This window comes from Sinocyclocheilus rhinocerous, unplaced genomic scaffold (genome assembly GCF_001515625.1).
Source record: "Sinocyclocheilus rhinocerous isolate Xijiao unplaced genomic scaffold, SAMN03320098_v1.1 scaffold2886, whole genome shotgun sequence".
Lineage (NCBI taxonomy): Eukaryota > Metazoa > Chordata > Actinopteri > Cypriniformes > Cyprinidae > Sinocyclocheilus > Sinocyclocheilus rhinocerous.
The window spans coordinates 149,278-168,500 of record NW_015651492.1 but is presented as its reverse complement, the minus strand read 5'-3'; the positions used below and the strand labels follow the sequence as shown (position 1 = coordinate 168,500).

Below are 19,223 nucleotides of genomic sequence, written 5' to 3'. Positions count from 1 at the left end.
TTACCATAGACTGTATAAAAACATGGACGTAGTGTCCGTGACGTCACCTGTAGAGTTCCGAAGAGCCTTTTTGAAGCCCAAAATAGGCAGAGCCGGCCGTCACCATCTTTGCAGCACGTCACTGCGCGTCACTCCCGGATAATCGAAAATGGGCTCAATCCGATTACAAACGGATTATTTGGTTGCATGTAAATGTAGCCAGTGTCCGAGAATTAAAGCGAAAGTGATGAAAACGGGCAAGTAAATGAAGGTGGCACAGACAGAAGGCTGTTCTAATGTTACGTGATCTTACCCAAGCATTCCAATATGCGAATGTTTTCATAACAACATGAGCCGCTTAAAATGATGAAAGTTATCAACGTTACTGATATTCAAAATGGTAAGCAAGCGCTGCTTTGTTTACATTTTGCATATCTGCATTTATCTCGTATATCTTTGTTTCGGTTTCTCCTTTTGAATGACGAATATTTACTATTGATAGCTACTGATATAGACAGCCAATTCCTCTCACGCAGAACGCACGTGTTTAGTTTGCCGTCGGCTGTAGTCTGTGCGGTGTGTTCACATGCAGCTTTTTGGTCCGACGTGCAGCTTTTTGGTCCGACAACAACACCGTCTGCTTTCGTCGCCGCTAGTTCTTTGAAGTCGGCTTGGTGTGTCCCGGCTTTTAGGCAGCAGTTTCACCACAAATACAGACAAGCCATCCAAGCGGGTAATCAAAATAAAACTAGTGATATCAAGGCTCTTCAATTGTTTTTTGAGGATTCAATCGTGATCATGTTCACACGTTATAGAAGTCAAAAATGATAGTTTAGAAAATTGCTAAAAAAAAATCAACTTCACAGAGCTCCAAACTCAAACCACGGGCAGCAACAAACAGGAAGTGGCGTCTACAGGAAGAGTTATTTTAAGATGTAGACAGATTTCCCTGGGCCCACAGGAGGATCTGATGTGCTAGTTTGTAAAGTGGGCATGATTGCAGACCCTCCTGATGATCTGTTGCACTGTTTGAGCATAGTGTTTTTTAGATGGCTTAGTTAAGCACAGTGCATCCTCCTGACAAATGTGTTATTAACAGCTTAATTGTTTAAAGGGGTCATATGATGCTGCTAAAAAGAACATTATTTTGTGTATTTGGTGTAATGAAATGTGTTTATTGAGGCATTTGTTGCATCCAGTGGGGACATTAATAAGGAATTATAATGACATATACTATCTTTTTACGCGTTTACCCACCGCGTAGACATAAAACTATGTCTGCATTTGTGATCGGAGAAATGACAAACCTTGAAATCGCATCATATGACCCCTTTAATAAAATAAACATAGATCTGTTTGAAATTGAAACCAGACGATTTATTCTTGAAAGTAACATTGTGTTGTATCTATCTATCTATCTATGATATAGCATCTAATGTTTGAAATATTACTCTAGGGAGTTTACTGTTTATATGTAGTACTTTTCACACAGGCGCGTAGTCAGTTCATCAGGAGAAGAAAGATGAGCAGCAAGTTGTAATCAGACATGGTCCTGTGGCATGTGTCTCTAACACATTGCTGTCATCTGGGCCCAGGCCTTCTTCCTCCTCCTCCTCCAGGATATCACCTCTAGCCACACAGATGTTGTGTAGGATGCAACAGGTGCCAATCATCCTCTGCTCTGCAGGGCCCTCAAGAAACGTTTTCAACATCTCAGGGGTGTGCTCAATAATGAAACGGGCTTAAACTTGTTCTGTTAATCAAACTGCATATTAAAAATGTATGGTGTATTTAAAAATCAGAAAAGTAACATCTTTATGTGTCTCCTGTGTGTGTCTAGTGAGACAAAAAGAGAGTTCTCCTACTTGCGGCAGGCTGGTGGTATGGTGTCGTGACAGCAACAGGACTCTGCAGGCACAGAGATCTCCCGATAGACAGTATCCATCTGGCTGATACAGAGCCTCTTGGTACATTAGCGATCGGCGCATGACAAGGGTGTCATGTAAAGATCCTGGATTGCCAATGAACACATCTATAGCTGCATCAAAGTCACCCTGCAGTAAAACTGAAGGGAATTCAATTCAGCTTGTGTTTGCCACTTAAGAATGACATCTTAACAATACTTTCAGGAAAACACAACAATACAATACAAAACAATACAATATGAAGAAATAACAATTCTTTATTAACTATATTTTTATTTAAAAACAAAAAAATAATAATGTGTAAAGACAGCATTTATAAACTGCAAATGTTTTCACGAAAATGCTATCTATTAATATAATCTACAAATCAATAAATACTTAATTTAAAGCATAAATACCTAAATATTAATTGTCTAATTAGCATTATTTTATGAATTTGTAGTGTTAGTTTTGAGTGTTTTTGGCTTACCTGAATCCAACCTCGCCCCCTGGATCTTGTGTTCTGCAGTGAGGACCATCTCCATGGTTTGGATTTATTTTTCTTTCTGTTAACTATCGCACATCTTAAACAACATGTCCAAACACACAGGAAAAACTCCTGGTGAAGCAACTGAGATCCACGTGACACACTGATATAAAGATGACATTTATTAAAGAGGAGAGTGAAGACCTGAAGATTGAAGAAACATTCAGAGTCAAACAAGAAGAGGAACAAACAGGTTGGTTTTGATTCTTTCATTCTCATATGTCACATCAGTAAGGCTCAAGTACATATTCATCAACACCTAACCAAAGATGTGTACCAAAAATGTACAATAATAAAGATAATATGTGAAGTCGCCATTATTACAATAGTACTGACAAAACAGATTGTGGGTGAAAAACATATTGCAAAATAATGAGATTAACTGTGATTATTATGTATTGACATATGTAGGCAATATTATTGTGTGTGTGTGTGTATATATATATATATATATATATACACACACAGTGCATGCATAATTATTAGGCATATTCTGATTATATTTTTTTTCCAAGCACATTTGACCAATTCCAAACCATATCAATCTTAATAAATACTTTTCTTTTATTTAATCATTTATAAGTGATATATAATTGTCCATGAAGGCATGAAGTGAAAAAGACTTAACTCAGACTAAAAAGTCAAAAATTATTAAATGCCCATGAGAAATAATCAAAACTAATGCAATACAGGAAAAAAAAACATGTATGTATTTATTATAATGCAATGCACTGACTATATTATTGGCAATTAGAAGATAATATTGGCCCCCTTAAATTGGATTCCAGGGCATTTTAAAAGGGCAATTTTAAAATTAAATGCATCACACAATATGCCTTTGACAATTAAATGAAATTAGATTAACAAAATCTTTACACGCCAAACCTGCATGCCTTTATTTGTTACCTAATGACAGTTGTGTTGAAGTAAATCTCAATGAAATCGTGGTGCGGTGACTTCACTTATGATGTCATAAGCAATTAAGTTTTTATTTGTTAGTTTTATATTTTAATTATATTAATATTAGTACATTTACGTGTGTAGCCATAGCATCAGGAATGGCGTATCAACTATCACTGTGGTTGAACGTGTCTGTGTGGATGTGCATTGTCTACACTAGGCTTAGGCTGCATTTTCATCTTTAGACCATATCTGATTTTTTGGCCCGCCTGTTTACATTCACTTTATTATGCACACGGTAGTAGGCTCTCATCTTTTGAATGGCCATGCTATCAAAATTATTTATATAATTCACGTTGAGTGGATATTATTAATATTTGCTAGCATGGACAACAGCTGTCATGGATGTTTTGTAGCACAAAATCTGACTGAATGGATAAAAACCTGAAAATAATGGTAATTTTCATTTGTTATTTTATCTACAGGTCATTAGATGTACAATTCTGAAGTGAAATAAAGTAGTGCTTTAAGATTTTATTTATTTGAATCAATTTGAATGAATTAACGAAAGAGAGAGAACGCACAAGTGAGTAGCCTAATAGTGAAGCTTGTTGGTTTAATTGCAAAAACAAGTTATCACGTCATTGCTGAGAAATATAATGTAGGTTTTAGTAGCGAAGCTTTTGTATTTGTAAAATTCACGGGGCAGGGGTTGAAAACCGGCTCCTGAACGTTGCGTGATTTCTTTCACTTTAAAGTTCCTGTTCCTGGTGTATAAGCAACTGCATATACACTACACGGGCATTAAAACACTGTATTTAAGGGTGAAAGTGTCGCCCTTGCATTGTGGTGAGGGAAATCAGATATGTGTTTAGATGTAGGTCAGATGTCCAGATATCGGATATGTATCCAATTAAAATCCACATTTGGAAGTGGCCCAGATCGGATGCTAAAAAATTGGATCTTTTGTCGGAAAAAATCAGATCTTGATTTTTGTGTTTGCACGTATGTAGGTTTGGGTACCATTCACATTATAACCGGTACGGTACCGGTACCCAACGGTACCTTTTTTTCGGTACTTTACTCTCTGTGTAATCACAAAAACGTGGCTACTTTTGATTTATTCGTCCAAAATTGACGAATTCCGTGGCATTCCGCGCTATAGAGTAAATTACGTTTTTATGAATGGACTCTGCGATCCCGTCCGCATTTTCACAGAAAGCATATGGGCCTAGAAATGTAACCACACTTCAGAACATTTCGGCTTGCCCTGTGTGTTGTTTGAACGAGTTGCAGGGGTGACCTCACATCACAGGGTCTCTCTTTCTCTCTCTGTAGAGTATGCGCCCAGATGCGTTCTCAGGTACCGAAATTTGGCACCGATTGATTTAACGTGAATCGGTACTCGGTAGTACCGACGCAATTCGGTCGGTACCCTTAAAAGTACCGATTTCGGTACCCAACCCTACACGTATGCAACAAATTGCATGTGATAATGTATAACAAATAACAAATATAACAAATAATGTGAGCAAAAAATCAGATTTTTTGTGCCAGTGTAAACACAGCCATAGTTGCACCTGGTTGTAGTTTTAGTTGGTGCAACAGGTGTAAATATTTATCAATAGGTTGCACGTAGCAAAGCCCAGCATGGGAATTACACCCAACTTTTTCACGACTAGCTGATGCAACCGGCCCCAGTACTCCAAAGGTTTTCAACACCAAGAAAGGTGGACAAGGACTTCCATTTAAAAAACAAAAAAACAAAAACATTGTTTCTGGTGTGATCTGCAGGTGCAAGTCTGTGTCCATCCATGCTGCACTGCAACAGCTAAAAACAGAGACAGTCACAATTGCCCAGTACAAAAGTGTCCAAAAATCTGAAAAAGTTTACTCAAGTGGCAAGGCATCTGAACATATTTCATCCTTCACTGCCTCAGCAAACTCAATAATAATAATATCAGTGTAGCACATGAGATGAATAACTCTTAAGGTGATTGTATGATTATACAGCTCATGGTTCTTAAACATAATTTAAACATACATTTGTACCATCTTTTCTATTCATTAGTTCAAATTGTTTAAATAGTTTGTTTTTGTGTAACTTGAGAATCAGAGAAGATGAGAATTGTCATGTAATGTTTAAATGTTAATGTAATGTTTTATATTGTACGGAGTAGGAATGTTCATTTCGGTTAATTTTCCCGACCGACAACCGTTAATAGTTATCCGAACATTAACCGTAAACTGATAAGATTAGAATAATAAATTAGTATTAAGTAAAAATAGAATGGATGTGTGGCTGTGACCCATTAAAAATACAACATAACCTGGATTCACACATCGTCAAATTATCACGCACCTGCAGCGCTTCTGAGAACAGAGAAAAACAGAATAAAATAACAAATAAAAAGAATAAAATAAATAGGCCTACACTAAATATTTTTCAATTAAATAATTAACATTAAGATGACAAAACGAAAACATTCTGCCGGTTCTTTAAGGTGCATTGAAGGATTCAGAGTCTTTTTTTCGTCAGACAACAATAAATAGCAGGCCTACCTCAGTGCACAATGTGTCTAGTTTTTATTTTTTTTAAAAGTGCGGATAGAGCTCTGCGCGTGAACTCTTTTGTAATGCCGCTCCCGCTGAATTTCTGACCATTTCCGCCCGCTCCTGCAACGTGTGTGTTCCGCTCCCACGATTTTTGTGGCCGCTCCCACAAACATTCTTATATTGTTTATAATTTTCGCTCTATCAATATGCGGGTATTGAAATCTCTTTTGAATGCGTGCTCGCTGTTCACTTTCGATTTCGCGTTCACGCGCACTCGATGTAAAGGAGCACATCTAATCTTACAAGATCAGATATTTGTCAGTGAGTTCAGGATCTGCTGAGCAGCAAATACTCCAGCATGATCTGTCAGTCATCTATCCTACTCTCGACCCATGATCAGCCAAGCTCGTGTTGGATGCAGGATTGCAAAGTGCGCGTTTTTTCCCACAGAATCGGGCTACTTTTATTAAACTGATGCCCTGGGTTGATTTCTCCCCATAGCATACTTTTCTTTCACCATGCAGCAAACTTACTTGAAATACTTAAGGGGAAAATACTTGAAAAAATACCTTTTTCGTTCAAACTGATAGTATTAATCGGTAATTTTTTTTTTTACTTTCGGTTAACGGTTAATATGAACATCCCTGGTACGGAGCAGTTTCAGTGAGGTTCACAATACCTTTACAGTATTCATTTGGGGAAAAAAATATAATCCTTCAAAAGAATTTCTCACATTTTAGAAAGAATTTAATAGATGAAAATTACTAGCCCTCCCATGTTATATATCTCACTCTGCCAACTTGTAGAGAGTTGTGCAGTTTTTTTCAGGCTGTGTGGAAATGTAAAAGTATCATTATCAGAACAGTGAAAACAAATCAATATGTCCCTTAAGGGAAGTGTATACAAGGAGAAAAGTAGAGGACCTAATACTGAGCCCTGTGGCACACAATACTTGTGTTTGATGAAACATCCTCATTCACACAAACAAAGTGTTAGCAGTCGGATAGATGAGACCTAAACCATGCTAATGCTTGTCCATTAATGCCAACATAATTCACAAGCTATCCAAGAGAATGTTGTAGTCTATGTTATCAAAAGAACAAATGACACTAGAAGAAAGATGTCACTGTAATAATGAAGGTTTCTGTGCTATTATAGGGCTGAAATACTGACTGAAGTACCATTTCTCAGCAAAACTGAACATAGTTGAGGGCACTATTTTTCAAATATTTTAGACATGGGTGGCACATTTGGGGTTGGTCTATAATAAACTAATTATCCTGGTAAAGTGATAAGGGGTTTGATAACTGCCAGTTTTGTTGGACTGAAGGTTTTTTGGATGTGTCCTAAAGAAAGCAAACATTTATACTGAATATTGTGAAGAGATTCTGAGATAATACGTAACTCCTGTTTCAGTAGCTTAGTGGGTGTAGGATCTAGCATACATGATGTTGGCTTTGATGCTTTAAAATGATAGTTCACGCAAAAATGAAATTTCTGTGAACATTTACTCACCCTCCACTTGTTCCAAGCCTGTATGGAAATCAAAATAAGTCAATAGCTACCATCAATTGTTAAGTTACCAGCATTCTTCAAAATATCTTATTTCGTGTTCAGTAGAAAAAAGACAGGTTTGGAACAACTTGAGGGTGAGTACATGTTTGGGTGAACTATCCCTTCAATGCTTTCAGGTTGGTTTTGATGTAAGTTGCTTAGTACCATTAAACTTGTGTTAACTTGTATTTGTCTTTTTTTCACTTTAGACCAGATGGTGCTGAAAGTGGAGAGTCAAGAACTGAATGAAACGGAAGAGAAAGCTCAGTATGAGAAACGCTATGATTTCATGACTGGAGAGAAATCCACTCAGAATGAAAAGACTTCCTCACAAAAAAGAGCTCAGAAAACCATGTCGAACAGCTCTTTTACTTGCCATCAATGTGGTAAGAGTTTCACTCAAAAACAAAGCCTTACCATCCACATGAGAATTCACACTGGAGAAAAGCCTTTCACCTGCCAACAGTGTGGACTGAGTTTTACACATAAAGAAAACCTTAATTCCCACATAAGAGTTCACACTGGAGAGAAGCCTTACAAATGCCAACACTGTGGACAGAGTTTTGCACATAAAGGAAACTGTAATGCCCACATGAGAATTCACACTGGAGAGAAACCTTTTACCTGCACACTGTGTGGGAAGAGCTACTCACGAAAAGAATGTCTTAAGACTCACATGCGAATTCACATCGGAGAGAAGCCATTTGTATGTGGTCAGTGTGGAAAGTGTTTCAGATGTAAAGTAAACCTTAATCAGCACATGAGGATTCACACAAGAGAGAACTGTTTTATGTGTCATGAGTGTAGGAGGAGTTTCACAGATGGGAATGACCTGAAGAATCACATAATAACTCACATCAGAGAGACGCCTTTCATGTGCCATCACTGTGGAAAGGCTTGCACAAGCAAATCAATCCTTGAGATTCACATTAGAACTCACACTGGAGAGAGGCCTTTCACATGTCCTCAGTGTGGAAAAGGTTTCACACATAAAGGAAACCTTAACATCCACATGAGAATTCACACTGGAGAGAAGCCTTACACGTGTCTAAAGTGTGAAAAGAGTTTCACATATCTAAGAGACCTCAAATGTCATTTGCAAACTCATTCTGGAAAGCAACCGTAGTGTTCATCAGTGTGGCAGGAGGTTTACAAAATACAGCAGTTTCAGAAATCACCTGCACTCTGGAGGAAGACCGTTTAAATTTAATCAGTGTGATAAAAAACTATCGCACGTCATTATCACTTACAGATACACCTGAAAAGTCATACAGATGTGAGACCCTTGAATTTACTCAGAATTTGTGCTCTGCATTTTAACCGATCCAAGTGCACACTCACAGTAGTGAACACACACCCGGAGCAGTGGGCAGCCATATTGCAGTGGCACCCGGGGAGCAGTTGGGGGATTTGGTGCATTGCTCAAGGGTCTCACCTCAGTCGTGGTATTGAGGGTGGAAGAAAGCGCTGGTCATTCACTCCCCCCACTGACAATTCCTGCCGGACCTGAGACTCGAAACAGTAACAGTGGAAGGAAAAAGCACATCGTTACATGTCAGAAATCTTATTGACTTCAGTCCATTTTTAGACATCACAGGTTCACATGAGGACAGGCTGTGTTGGTCTTCTCCACTTTAGTGCTGTTCTCTGGGCTGATGGAGAAAAACACCTTGGGAAAGAATAAAACAGGTTTTGATGGGTAATAGATGTTGAAGCAATGATAGCTCCCTAACATCATGCAATGTCAAGTATTGTTTCAATGCACATACAGCATGAATCATTTAGATGAAAAACAAGATCAAAGCGCACACAACAATGCTGGGAGTAAAATGAACTTGGTCAATCTGTGCTTCCCTATTTTTAATCAAGGCCATTGCGAATACACATAATAGGAGGTGCAGGTTGGCCTACTAGAGGAAAAGTCATGGGTTACTGAGAAAAGAATGGAGTCTTCACGTGTGTTAGAGATGCTTCTTGTTTGTGCTCCGTAATATTGTTTCTTTTGTTCTTTAATAAATACAAGTCTGATTCACACTACACTTGTCTACAGTCTCGTAATTTAAGTGTGCAACATGTCCTCTGCATAACAGAACATTGCCACTCACCCACTTACTCTGGATCTGGATGCATGAACTGTTGCAGTTTATTCAGTGATTGCTTGGTAATGCATATACATGTTTTAATACATGTCAACCTTTTCCACTATGGCAGTGAGTTTGAACCATGCTTGAAACAAGACTTCTCTTAATATGATGGCTGTTTGTATTGAATATAGTTATAGTATATACTAGATGCATTTCTAGACTTCAGTTGTAGATTTAACTACTTAATATAGTTCTAAATGTTACATTAATATTTTAATCATGCTTTATTATTTAATCATGCTGTCGTTTTTTGTTTTAGAACCACATACACACACAGCTTAAGTGGAGAATAAATCTTTATTACATTCCAACTGGATGCACCACAGTGATTACAACAATTAAAACCAACCAGAGAATTAAGTATTCCAGAACATAAAAATGTTCATGTTTATCATGTTGTGATAAAAATAATCTACTTTGTTGATTTCCAACCCTACAATTTTAGATTTACATGTGTGTTTGCCTCAAATCTTAAAAGGAAGAGGAGCAGGACATTATTCAGCATTAATACAAAAGAAAACATTTGACTATCCTACTAATTCCTTATTCAAATGTTAAAGAAACATTGTTTGAAAGATAAATCAGATTTTGTGCAAATATACGTGAGCCTACACATTTAAATGAGTGCAGTTGCATATATGTTAAAGGTATATAAAGTGAAAGCATTCGTTTCATTCACTTGTGACATCTGTGGCATTGTTTGCAGGCTCGTAATATTGTTTCTTTTGTTCTTTAATAAATACAAGTCTGATTCACACTACACTTGTCTACAGTCTCGTAATTTAAGTGTGCAACATGTCCTCTGCATAACAGAACATTGCCACTCACCCACTTACTCTGGATCTGGATGCATGAACTGTTGCAGTTTATTGAGTGATTGCTTGGTAATGCATATACATGTTTTAATACATGTCAACCTTTTATCATACTTTTAAAAAAGAAAACCTCTTTTTCCTCTCAGTATTGACTGATTGAGTAAGATACTGTTTTATTGTTATTGTGAGGTAAAATAAAATAAATATATTAACAATTTTAATAATACATTCTATACATTTATAATACGAAATTGTGTGTAAGCAATGCTTTCAGCCCTAATTAGAAGGCCACGCGTGCACCAAATACCTCTGCAGAAAGTTACTGTACTTCAGGTACACATCTCTTCAGAGCAGGTTTGTAACTAAATAAATGGATAACCAACTTTCTGAGTAAACCTCTCCTCCATGATCCACACTATAAAACAAACACAGTGTCACATTCTGCGTGTTATACAATCAGTATCAGTAATCAGTTTTTTCGTTTTTTTTTTTTTTGCTGTTAACATCTACTGTTTTTACATTAAATAGCTAAATATATTTTCTGCCCCCTAACCCTAAACATAATCCTCACAGATTCTTTTTATTCAACTGAGTAACATAAACTGTATGAGAAGACCCAGTATTTGCATCAGGACCGGGGCTCAAACTCTGCATCAAAGCCTAAAGGCCTTTCCACACTGAGCGTGATGCGAAAAAGTGAGGCGAATTGCAGACGAACGGTGCTTTCACACCGAACGCGAAACGATTGTTCGCCTTCTGCTAATTCACGCCTGCACGCTAGGTGGCGCCGACCAACAATGCATTTTTCCTCAGATATGTATCTCGTAAATGGATTTAACATCATCCGCTGCTCAATATACAGCATTAAATTTCTTAAAATCTTAAAATAGAATTAGAAGTACAATTACCATCAAGCTACACTTGAGTGCTTGTAATAACTTTCAGTTGTGATCTAGTTGATTTTGATTAATAAGCAGACACATGCACTCTTTGTATGTTTAATAACGCTACACTGCTAAAATTTGTCATAAACATCCTTTATTGCTATAAAAATACCATGAGCTGCATACAAAACACATACAGAAAATATATCGTCATAATCATGTCTATTGCTTTCATATTTCATGTGTAGAGAAAGAGTTAACTCGCTCTGACTCATAACACTCGCGCATGTGGAAGAAAATGGACGATGCTCTACAGATCACATAATTCAGTGGACAATTTATAGAAATGTTATTCTGTATAAAGAGCATGTGAGAATAAATCTGTTCTCAAATACCAACGATAACAAGAAATCAGCTTCCACTGATTATCTGGGATACTCTTCTTCGGTGTTTGTTTACACTGGTTTTCGAAACAGCGCCACCACTCTTGCCTTTTTGTGCAACAACAGCTGCTCTGGTCACGTGATACTAGCTCAAATCTTATTGGACGGCCTGTGTTTTCGCTTTGCGAAATTTAAAAGATTCGTCGGACTGGTTCGAAAAAAAAAACATTCGAATTTTCGGTGCGCGAATGTTCGCGGTCTATGTGGAAGCATCTATAGAATCAATAAGAAAATTGTTTTATTCCAGCGCGTCATCGCGTCCGATATTCGTTTCGCTTTTTCGCGCTCAGTGTGGAAAGGCCTTAACACTTACCGCGAGAGCAATTCGAAAGAATGGAGCCGTCTGCTCTCTCGCTCTCGCAGTACTTTGATGTCAACAAGTTTGATGCGACACACTCATCCATGTTTTTATAGTCCTTTTGATTGCTATTTAACTAATAGAATTTTAAGTAGGAACCACTTTTTTAATATAAAAACCAAAAAAATATGGAACACTGGTAAACTGTACTTCTCTGTCTCATGCATCATCAAAAACCGCAAGAACACTATAAAAGCACATCTTAACTCTTTCCCCGCCAGCGTTTTGTGAAAAAATATGTATGAATACCTGAACATGCAATACATCAAAATAAAGATCAGACCCTCTACTTTCAAACAATTCTAACTTCAAGCTTTGTTTTTTTTTTATCAGCACTTGAATGTAGGTAGGTTTAATAAAAAAGCAACCATTTGAGCAAAAAACTGAGAAAATCGCATTTTTATCAAATACTACATCTGGATCATATTCAGTAATATTATTAAAGCAAAGATGCAGTAGATTGCTTCCACAGGCCTTTACCACTTTCTGAATTTAAATTTCACTCTGTAACATTATGCAGTTTTCATTTATATGCGGTTAGTGTTGATGATCGCCTTATTTTTCATATGCATATGCTTACATATGAGATCACTCATTTCTGCATCTTCCTGGTCTGTGTTTTTGATCGGCACTTTCTAGACTCATTCAGGAGATGCGTAATAGCACCCCCTAGCGTATAACAGTGAAAACACGGAAACACGAAAAATTCCATGTTTGGCAAGGAAAGAGTTAATAGTACAAGCATAAAAAATAATAAATGAATCATTTCACAGCACATTAAGATTCTCATATTTAAATATTGTAAACATGTTCAACATACTTGAGTTTGTCCAGTGTGCAGTTTGGATGATTCAGTAAATCAGAGAGCAGCTTGACTCCTGATTCTCCTGGATGATTGTAGCTCAGATCCAGCTCTCTCAGATGTGAGGGGTTTGAATTTAGAGCTGAAGACAGGTAACAACAGCCTTCCTCTGTCACCATACAGCCGGACAATCTAGGAACAGCGACAGTTTACAAGGCATTAGTTTGTCAATCAGACATCACTTTTACACAATGACCAGTGCAGTTCACAGTAGACAGAGCTCAACTTTCTCAAATGCATGTTTTTTTTCTTCTTCTAATCTTGTACATTCTCTCTTCTATGCCTCTGTGCACTCATGCATGCCTCAGAGCTAAATCCCTTTAAACAGACTTCAGTCAGCTGCTAACATATGGACAGACAATTCCTGCATAAACACTACTGACAGTAATCAGTAATACGTAATAGTCTTATTTGCGGTTTCTGATTGATGCTCTGGGGGGAAAAAATTGCTTGTAAGTGCTAATCTAGAATAATTTTTATAACCAAACCTTAACTTAGGGAGATGTGGAAAGCTGACTCTACAAACTCGGTTTTCTACAGAGCTGCTTTATAGAAGAATTGAACTCGTTCCATAATTGATGAACTTTACACAGTTATTAAACTGAACTGAATCAACAATTAACTGACTTTAGCTTAAAATTGGACTTTTTTGTTTACTATTGTCCTCTTTTTAGATCTGCAGAAATTAATTTTGTTTGCATCATTGCAACAATATTTTCCTGTTTAACACTGTATTGTCCTGTTTTAATTCCAGCCAGTGGTTTTCATTGGGTGCCCATGAACAGCGTCTACTTTGACCCACCCTCAAACACTTTCGTTGGTTGTTTTGTCAACATGTCGAGAATACGCTGTTTCTGCATTGCAAAGGCAAATTCTTCACTTCCAAAGAATGGGAAAGTGATGAGTTAGGGGTTAAAATCACAGCAGTATAAATCTTTGTTGCGTTTTTTGCAAAGAAGTTAAGAGCAGGACTAAAGTGACATGTTTAATTTGTTCAGAGTAATTTTGGTCTTGTTAAATACCTTAGTATGTTCAGTTGGCAGTGTGAACTCTTCAGTCCATTGGAGAGCAACTTTACTCCTGAATCTCGCAGGTCATTGTTACTCAGGTCCAGCTCCATCAGATGAGAGTTTGATGATTGTAGAGCTGAAGCCAAACTTTCACAGCACTGACCAGTGAGATTACATAAGGCAAATCTAAACAGATCAGTAAAGCAGGATTTAACTCCTGTCACAACACCAATTAAATGACTTAGGCCATGTCCACACGTAAACGGGTATTTTTATAAAAGGAGTTTTTCCTTCTTCCGTTTAAAAAAAAAATCTCCGTCCACATGAAAATGCAAATGCATGCTATGAAGCACTGTCAAGAGCATGCCAAACCAACAGGTGGCGATATAATCTCAACTGTAAAGCCATGCTGGCCAATCGGAAGCCTGAAAAAGTCCCCAGTAGGCGGAGATAACAGCGCAGGCTACAACGTCACAATCCAAAATTTTTGAAAATCTTCACTCTGGCAGGAGTTTTCAAAAATGTTTGGTTTCAGTGAACTGGTGCTGCGTTTGCGTGTGGACGAATGGCCAAACCGCGTAGAAAAAGCTGCGGTTTTAAAAATAACCGCGTTCGTGTGGACAGGGCCTTAGACACATTCTGACTAACATTTACAATAATCAGCTTTGACTTATGATTGGTTTAATATATTATAATAATTTTCATAAACATTTTGCCAAGACAGAAAACCAGAAAATATATAGTTATTAAAAATATGTAGTGATGATAATTATAAGATCATATTTGTGTTAATTTAAAAAAAAAAGTTTGTACACATATAAAGGAAACGCAGGCAAACTGGTCTGTATTACGTGAACAGGGTATAATACTAGTTTGTTGTTACTGAAGCATCCTCTGGTGAGATCTTTAAAGGAAAAGTATAAACACATGTAACATTATTTGATGTGCTGGCATAATTTCCATTAAAAAAGGAAGTCTGGGTGGGACATATCATCCTCTTTTTGAAATAGCCAACAGCGGTTTGTACACTATGAATCATTCAAAATAAAAATAAAAACCACTAGTGTTCTCTATTCTTTTTCTAATCTATCTACTTGGTTTCTTTTTAATTATTATAGAAAAAAAAAATCACTTGAACCTCAAGTGCTAGCTCTATCTATTCTTTCTCTTTTCTTATCTACTTTTTATTCTGTTTATTATATGTAAAAATAATGTAGTTCTTCGTACTACATCTCCCCCAAGTCCAAGTGAACTACACTACCAAATCTACTGCACTACATTACTCACACACCCCCGGCCAAGATCTATAAGTAGACCTCACTTTCTTCCTTTTGCACTGGTGAGGTGTGGGTGTTTGAATGGACACCGAACCATGTCTTTTGAACCCTTTCCTTAGAATGCATAATTATTGTGATTGTATTATTTGAATTATTTGGACAGTATGTTTGATAAATTGTTTGTATGAGTTTGATTTTCTTTATTGTATTGTTTGTAGTGGCATAAGACCATTCTGGCCATCTGTCAACACCTGCCCATATATACAATAGTAGATGAGTGAACAAGTGACCAATTTCAGATGCAAGGAAAAGTATCTACTAGCCATAGCTGAATCAATATAAAAGTCAAACCGCAGTATGTTTAGTTGACAGAGTGAACTCTTCAGTCCAACAGAGAGCAGCTTCACTCCTGAATCCTGCAGGTCATTGTTACTCAGGTCCAGCTCTCTCAGATCGGATCTTGAAGACTGAAGAGCTGAAGACAAACGTCCACAGCACTGATCAGAGAGATGACATCCAGCAAGTCTATAACAGAGGATAACAAAATCAATGCCTCTTAGAATAGTATATAAGCCTGCACCTAACATAAAATAGTTAGTTTATGGCTGATCTATCTCTGAAACACTTTTTTTTTTATCCTTTTCCTAATGGTAACCATAGGTGTGAAAATTGTGAACCACGTCATTTTACAATGAAATGGCACTTTTTTAGTCATTCTTATCCGGGTCGAGGCATTAAGATAAAATGACATTGTGTTTTGACTTATAAAAAAAGACAATGCTTTTGCAGAACATATAAATAATGTGTACATGAGAAATTTTTTTTAATTTGTATTTATTTATTGATGTTTTTGTCATTTTATTGGACAGGACAGTACAGAGTATTGATAGGAAAAAAAGATGTCAAGAAGAGGTGGTGACACTAATAAAAGCATTCTATACATATACACTTCAAACTTTTTCTCTGAAACAAATTAAAGTACCGTATTGACCCGAATATAAGACGATGTTTTTTTCTTGGAAATACATCTGAACGCGTGACAGACACAGTAATGATGCAGTACACAAGCCGCAGTTAAGACAGTTGACTCTACTGTGATGTGACGCTGTGTCTCTCTCTCTCTCTCTCACACACACGTGCGCACACACACACACACACACACACACGTGATGCGCAAAACTCTGCATTTGAACAGTCAATAGCAAATACTTAAACTAGTAACAAAACAGTAGCTGATTCAGAAGCGCCAGATTGTCATAGCAAAGTCAGAATTACCTCCTCTCCTAGGTTCGTGAAACGGTCGTCCATAAAATGCATTGCTGTTCTGTTGTAAGTGATCTTAAAGATTCCTAAATGCATCTACTTCTGGAAGGCAAAATAAAGTGCTTTTGCTTTTGCACTGAAACACACAGCGTCTCCCTGACATGCTGCATCAACACTACTGCGGTTACTGAAACCACGCCTTCTTTCTTTGCGTGCACATTTGGGCGGCATTATGCAAATATTGCCACATAGTAGTAGACATAGATATGTGGGGGCGTGTTAGAACGAGCCGTTTTAGGGGGGCGTGGCAGAGTCTTAACTTTGATAAAGAACATCTCTTTGGTTTTGAGACTTTAGTCTTTGCAACTTCAGGGATCTTATCTATGCACAATCAGCTTGTAACACTCCAAAGAGAAAGGAAAACTTGAAATCGCATCATATGACCCCTTTAAATGTAATTGTTGGTACATTTTACCAGTTTTTACCATACTTTCAAAACAAAAATTAAAATAGGAAAAATATGCAATATGAAAATAATTGAAGACAAAATGTGTTTTACTGAGAAAAAACAAGATTTGGTTTTTAAAAAGCCTTTTTCCAAAAGGTACATCTGGAAAAAGGGGGGCCGTCTTATATTCGGGCCAATACGGTAGTACATTGTGATTAAACATGTTTAATCTGTTAGTCATTATAATGTTAAAAATTATTTACTGGTGAACTGTTCTTAACTAGTTAAACTCAAAAACACCTTAGATTTGACTAGATTATGAAATGATGTCACACCTGAATGCTCTTTGCTTTTGCTGGAATACATCAGGGCCTTAAGTGATGTGAGACCCAAAACTCACTACATAATTTAGTGTCTTTTTTTGGTGATTACTGCATAGTCTGTATTCATGGTACTGTTTCTATTTTTATTGGAATATGTTTTTTTAAATACCTTAGTATGTTCAGTTGGCACTGTGAACTCTTCAGTCCAGCAGAGAGCAAATTCACTCCTGAATCCTGCAGGTCATTGTTACTCAGGTCAAGGTCCCTCAGATGGGAGTTTGATGATCGCAGAACTGAAGACAAAGTTTCACACTGCTGATCAGTGAGGCAACATCCAGCAAGTCTATAATACAGGATGACATAGTGTAATGAGGAGGAGAAGAATGGTTAAGTCATGCTTTCAGTATTCAGTGCATAACAGTGTATATTACCAAAAACTATAGAATACCCAAGAAGTGTCACTTGTATAGTTTTGAATGGCTGAAACAGCTTAAGCAGCACACTTTGCAAAACACAAAATTTATGTCACTGCCAAAACTTTTGACCATGACTGTATGCTCTCGGCTGATAAAGCAAGCCAGTGTCGCTCTAGTAAAGTTTTGATGGATGATGATTGTAGTAAAGGTAAAGATGATTATAGTGACATACAGGAGTCATACATTAGGCATGCGTGTGTCTGTTATTATTGATGCACAAACAAACAGTGTATGTGCGCTCTCGGCAGCAAGTGTTCAGCAAGTACAGCAAGTGTTTTATAATGGATGCTCACCGAAGAAGCATGTTTTGGAGAAGTTTGTGAGGATCAGTGGTGTTTATATGTATATGGGCATCAAATGCTCCAAAATCGCTTATTCTAACAGAGGAACAGTTCTGATGACAACGACCCGCCTTCAGATTGCTGAGTCTCCACACATTCAGAATGTTTTCATTTTTCATTTGTATTTTGGTATGTTTAGTAATTCTGAATGGATCAGTATATTAGTTTATATGCAATCATTTGGCGTCTCCCTGTGTTTGGTATGACAGGTTGACTTGTGCTTATTTGTTAAAATTACTGTAAAATTGAGTTTTACGTACTTTTAAGTAGGGCTGCACGATAAATCGCATACGTTTATCATGCTCATCTCGTCAGTAAAGCCGGTTCTGTGATTAGTAGTAAATCTTCAGCACGTGCTTTCAGATGGAGCGGCATTTACTACACAGAGCCGCAGTTCACTGACAAGCTACGCAAACAGCTTTCATTATCGCATGTGATACATCACTGATAATGAACGCGATATTGCGTAGCTCACAACTGAGTCATGTTGTGGGCTGTGAAATTCTTCCTTTAGGAGAGTAGAACATTTGTTGCACTGTTTGAGCATAGTGTTTTTTAGATGGCTTAGTTAAGCACAATGCATCCTCCTGACAAATGTGTTATTAACAGCTTAATTGAGGCATACTTGAGGTTGTGGTATTGAGCCACCCCTAGCCTTCTTCACAATTCTGAGTGCGCACAAGATCGAGTACCTTCAATACCCTGTAGATGGCAATATCACTTCTTTTGTAGCAGAAATAAAATGCTGCAGAAAAAGTTTGTTGCCATGCAAAATGTATGTTTGTAATGTACTCAAATGTACTCAAAGTAAAAAATAAAATAGTCCAGTAGAGAGTAGCTAATATCTTTGTAATTTGAGCATCAAAGATCTACAATATTAGAAAAGTAGCCAAAAGATACTTAAAGGGATAGTTCACCCAAAAATGAAAATTAGCCCATTATTTACTCACCCTCAAGCAATCCTAGGCTAATATGACTTCCTTCTTTCAGATGAATCCAATCGGAGTTATATTAAAAATGGTCTTTGATCTTCCAAGCTGTTTAATGGCAGTCAGCGGCAGTGGTGGACGAAGTACACAAATCAAGTACTTGAGTAAAAGTACAGATCCATATAATAAAATATTACTCCAGTAAAAGTA

The 19,223-nt window shown here is 37.2% G+C and overlaps 2 protein-coding genes across 3 annotated transcripts in view; one reads left to right on the top strand and one right to left on the bottom strand.

Annotated features, from left to right (window-relative positions):
* The first annotated feature begins 2,474 nt into the window (after window positions 1-2,474).
* LOC107712908 (gastrula zinc finger protein XlCGF8.2DB-like) lies at window positions 2,475-8,744 on the top strand. Of its 2 annotated transcripts, XM_016518301.1 has the most exons (3): window positions 2,475-2,623; window positions 7,650-8,047; window positions 8,132-8,744. In XM_016518301.1, exons 1-3 carry the CDS (start codon window positions 2,545-2,547, stop codon window positions 8,564-8,566), a joined length of 912 nt encoding a protein of 303 aa, XP_016373787.1. In that variant the 5' UTR covers window positions 2,475-2,544; the 3' UTR covers window positions 8,567-8,744. The 2 variants fall into 2 exon arrangements, with proteins under 2 accessions (XP_016373787.1, XP_016373786.1); XM_016518300.1 differs by having other exon boundaries at window positions 7,650-8,744.
* A 287-nt stretch (window positions 8,745-9,031) lies between these two features.
* Window positions 9,032-19,223, bottom strand: part of LOC107712902 (NACHT, LRR and PYD domains-containing protein 12-like) — a 16,059-nt gene continuing 5,867 nt past the window's right edge. The window contains exons 3-8 of the mRNA XM_016518293.1: window positions 17,437-17,610; window positions 15,585-15,758; window positions 13,969-14,142; window positions 12,905-13,078; window positions 10,796-10,814; window positions 9,032-9,109 (exon numbers count right to left, since the gene is read on the bottom strand). Of these exons, the coding sequence (XP_016373779.1) occupies window positions 9,032-9,109; window positions 10,796-10,814; window positions 12,905-13,078; window positions 13,969-14,142; window positions 15,585-15,758; window positions 17,437-17,610 (793 nt within the window). The remainder of the gene's footprint in view (window positions 9,110-10,795; window positions 10,815-12,904; window positions 13,079-13,968; window positions 14,143-15,584; window positions 15,759-17,436; window positions 17,611-19,223) is intronic.

Coding starts and splice junctions, on each gene's coding strand:
- LOC107712908 (XM_016518300.1), top strand. CDS start 2,545: ATGACATTTATTAAAGAGGAGAGTGAAGACCTGAAGATTGAAGAAACA. Junction 2,624..7,649: donor ACAAGAAGAGGAACAAACAG/GTTGGTTTTGAT, acceptor TTTTCACTTTAG/ACCAGATGGTGCTGAAAGTG.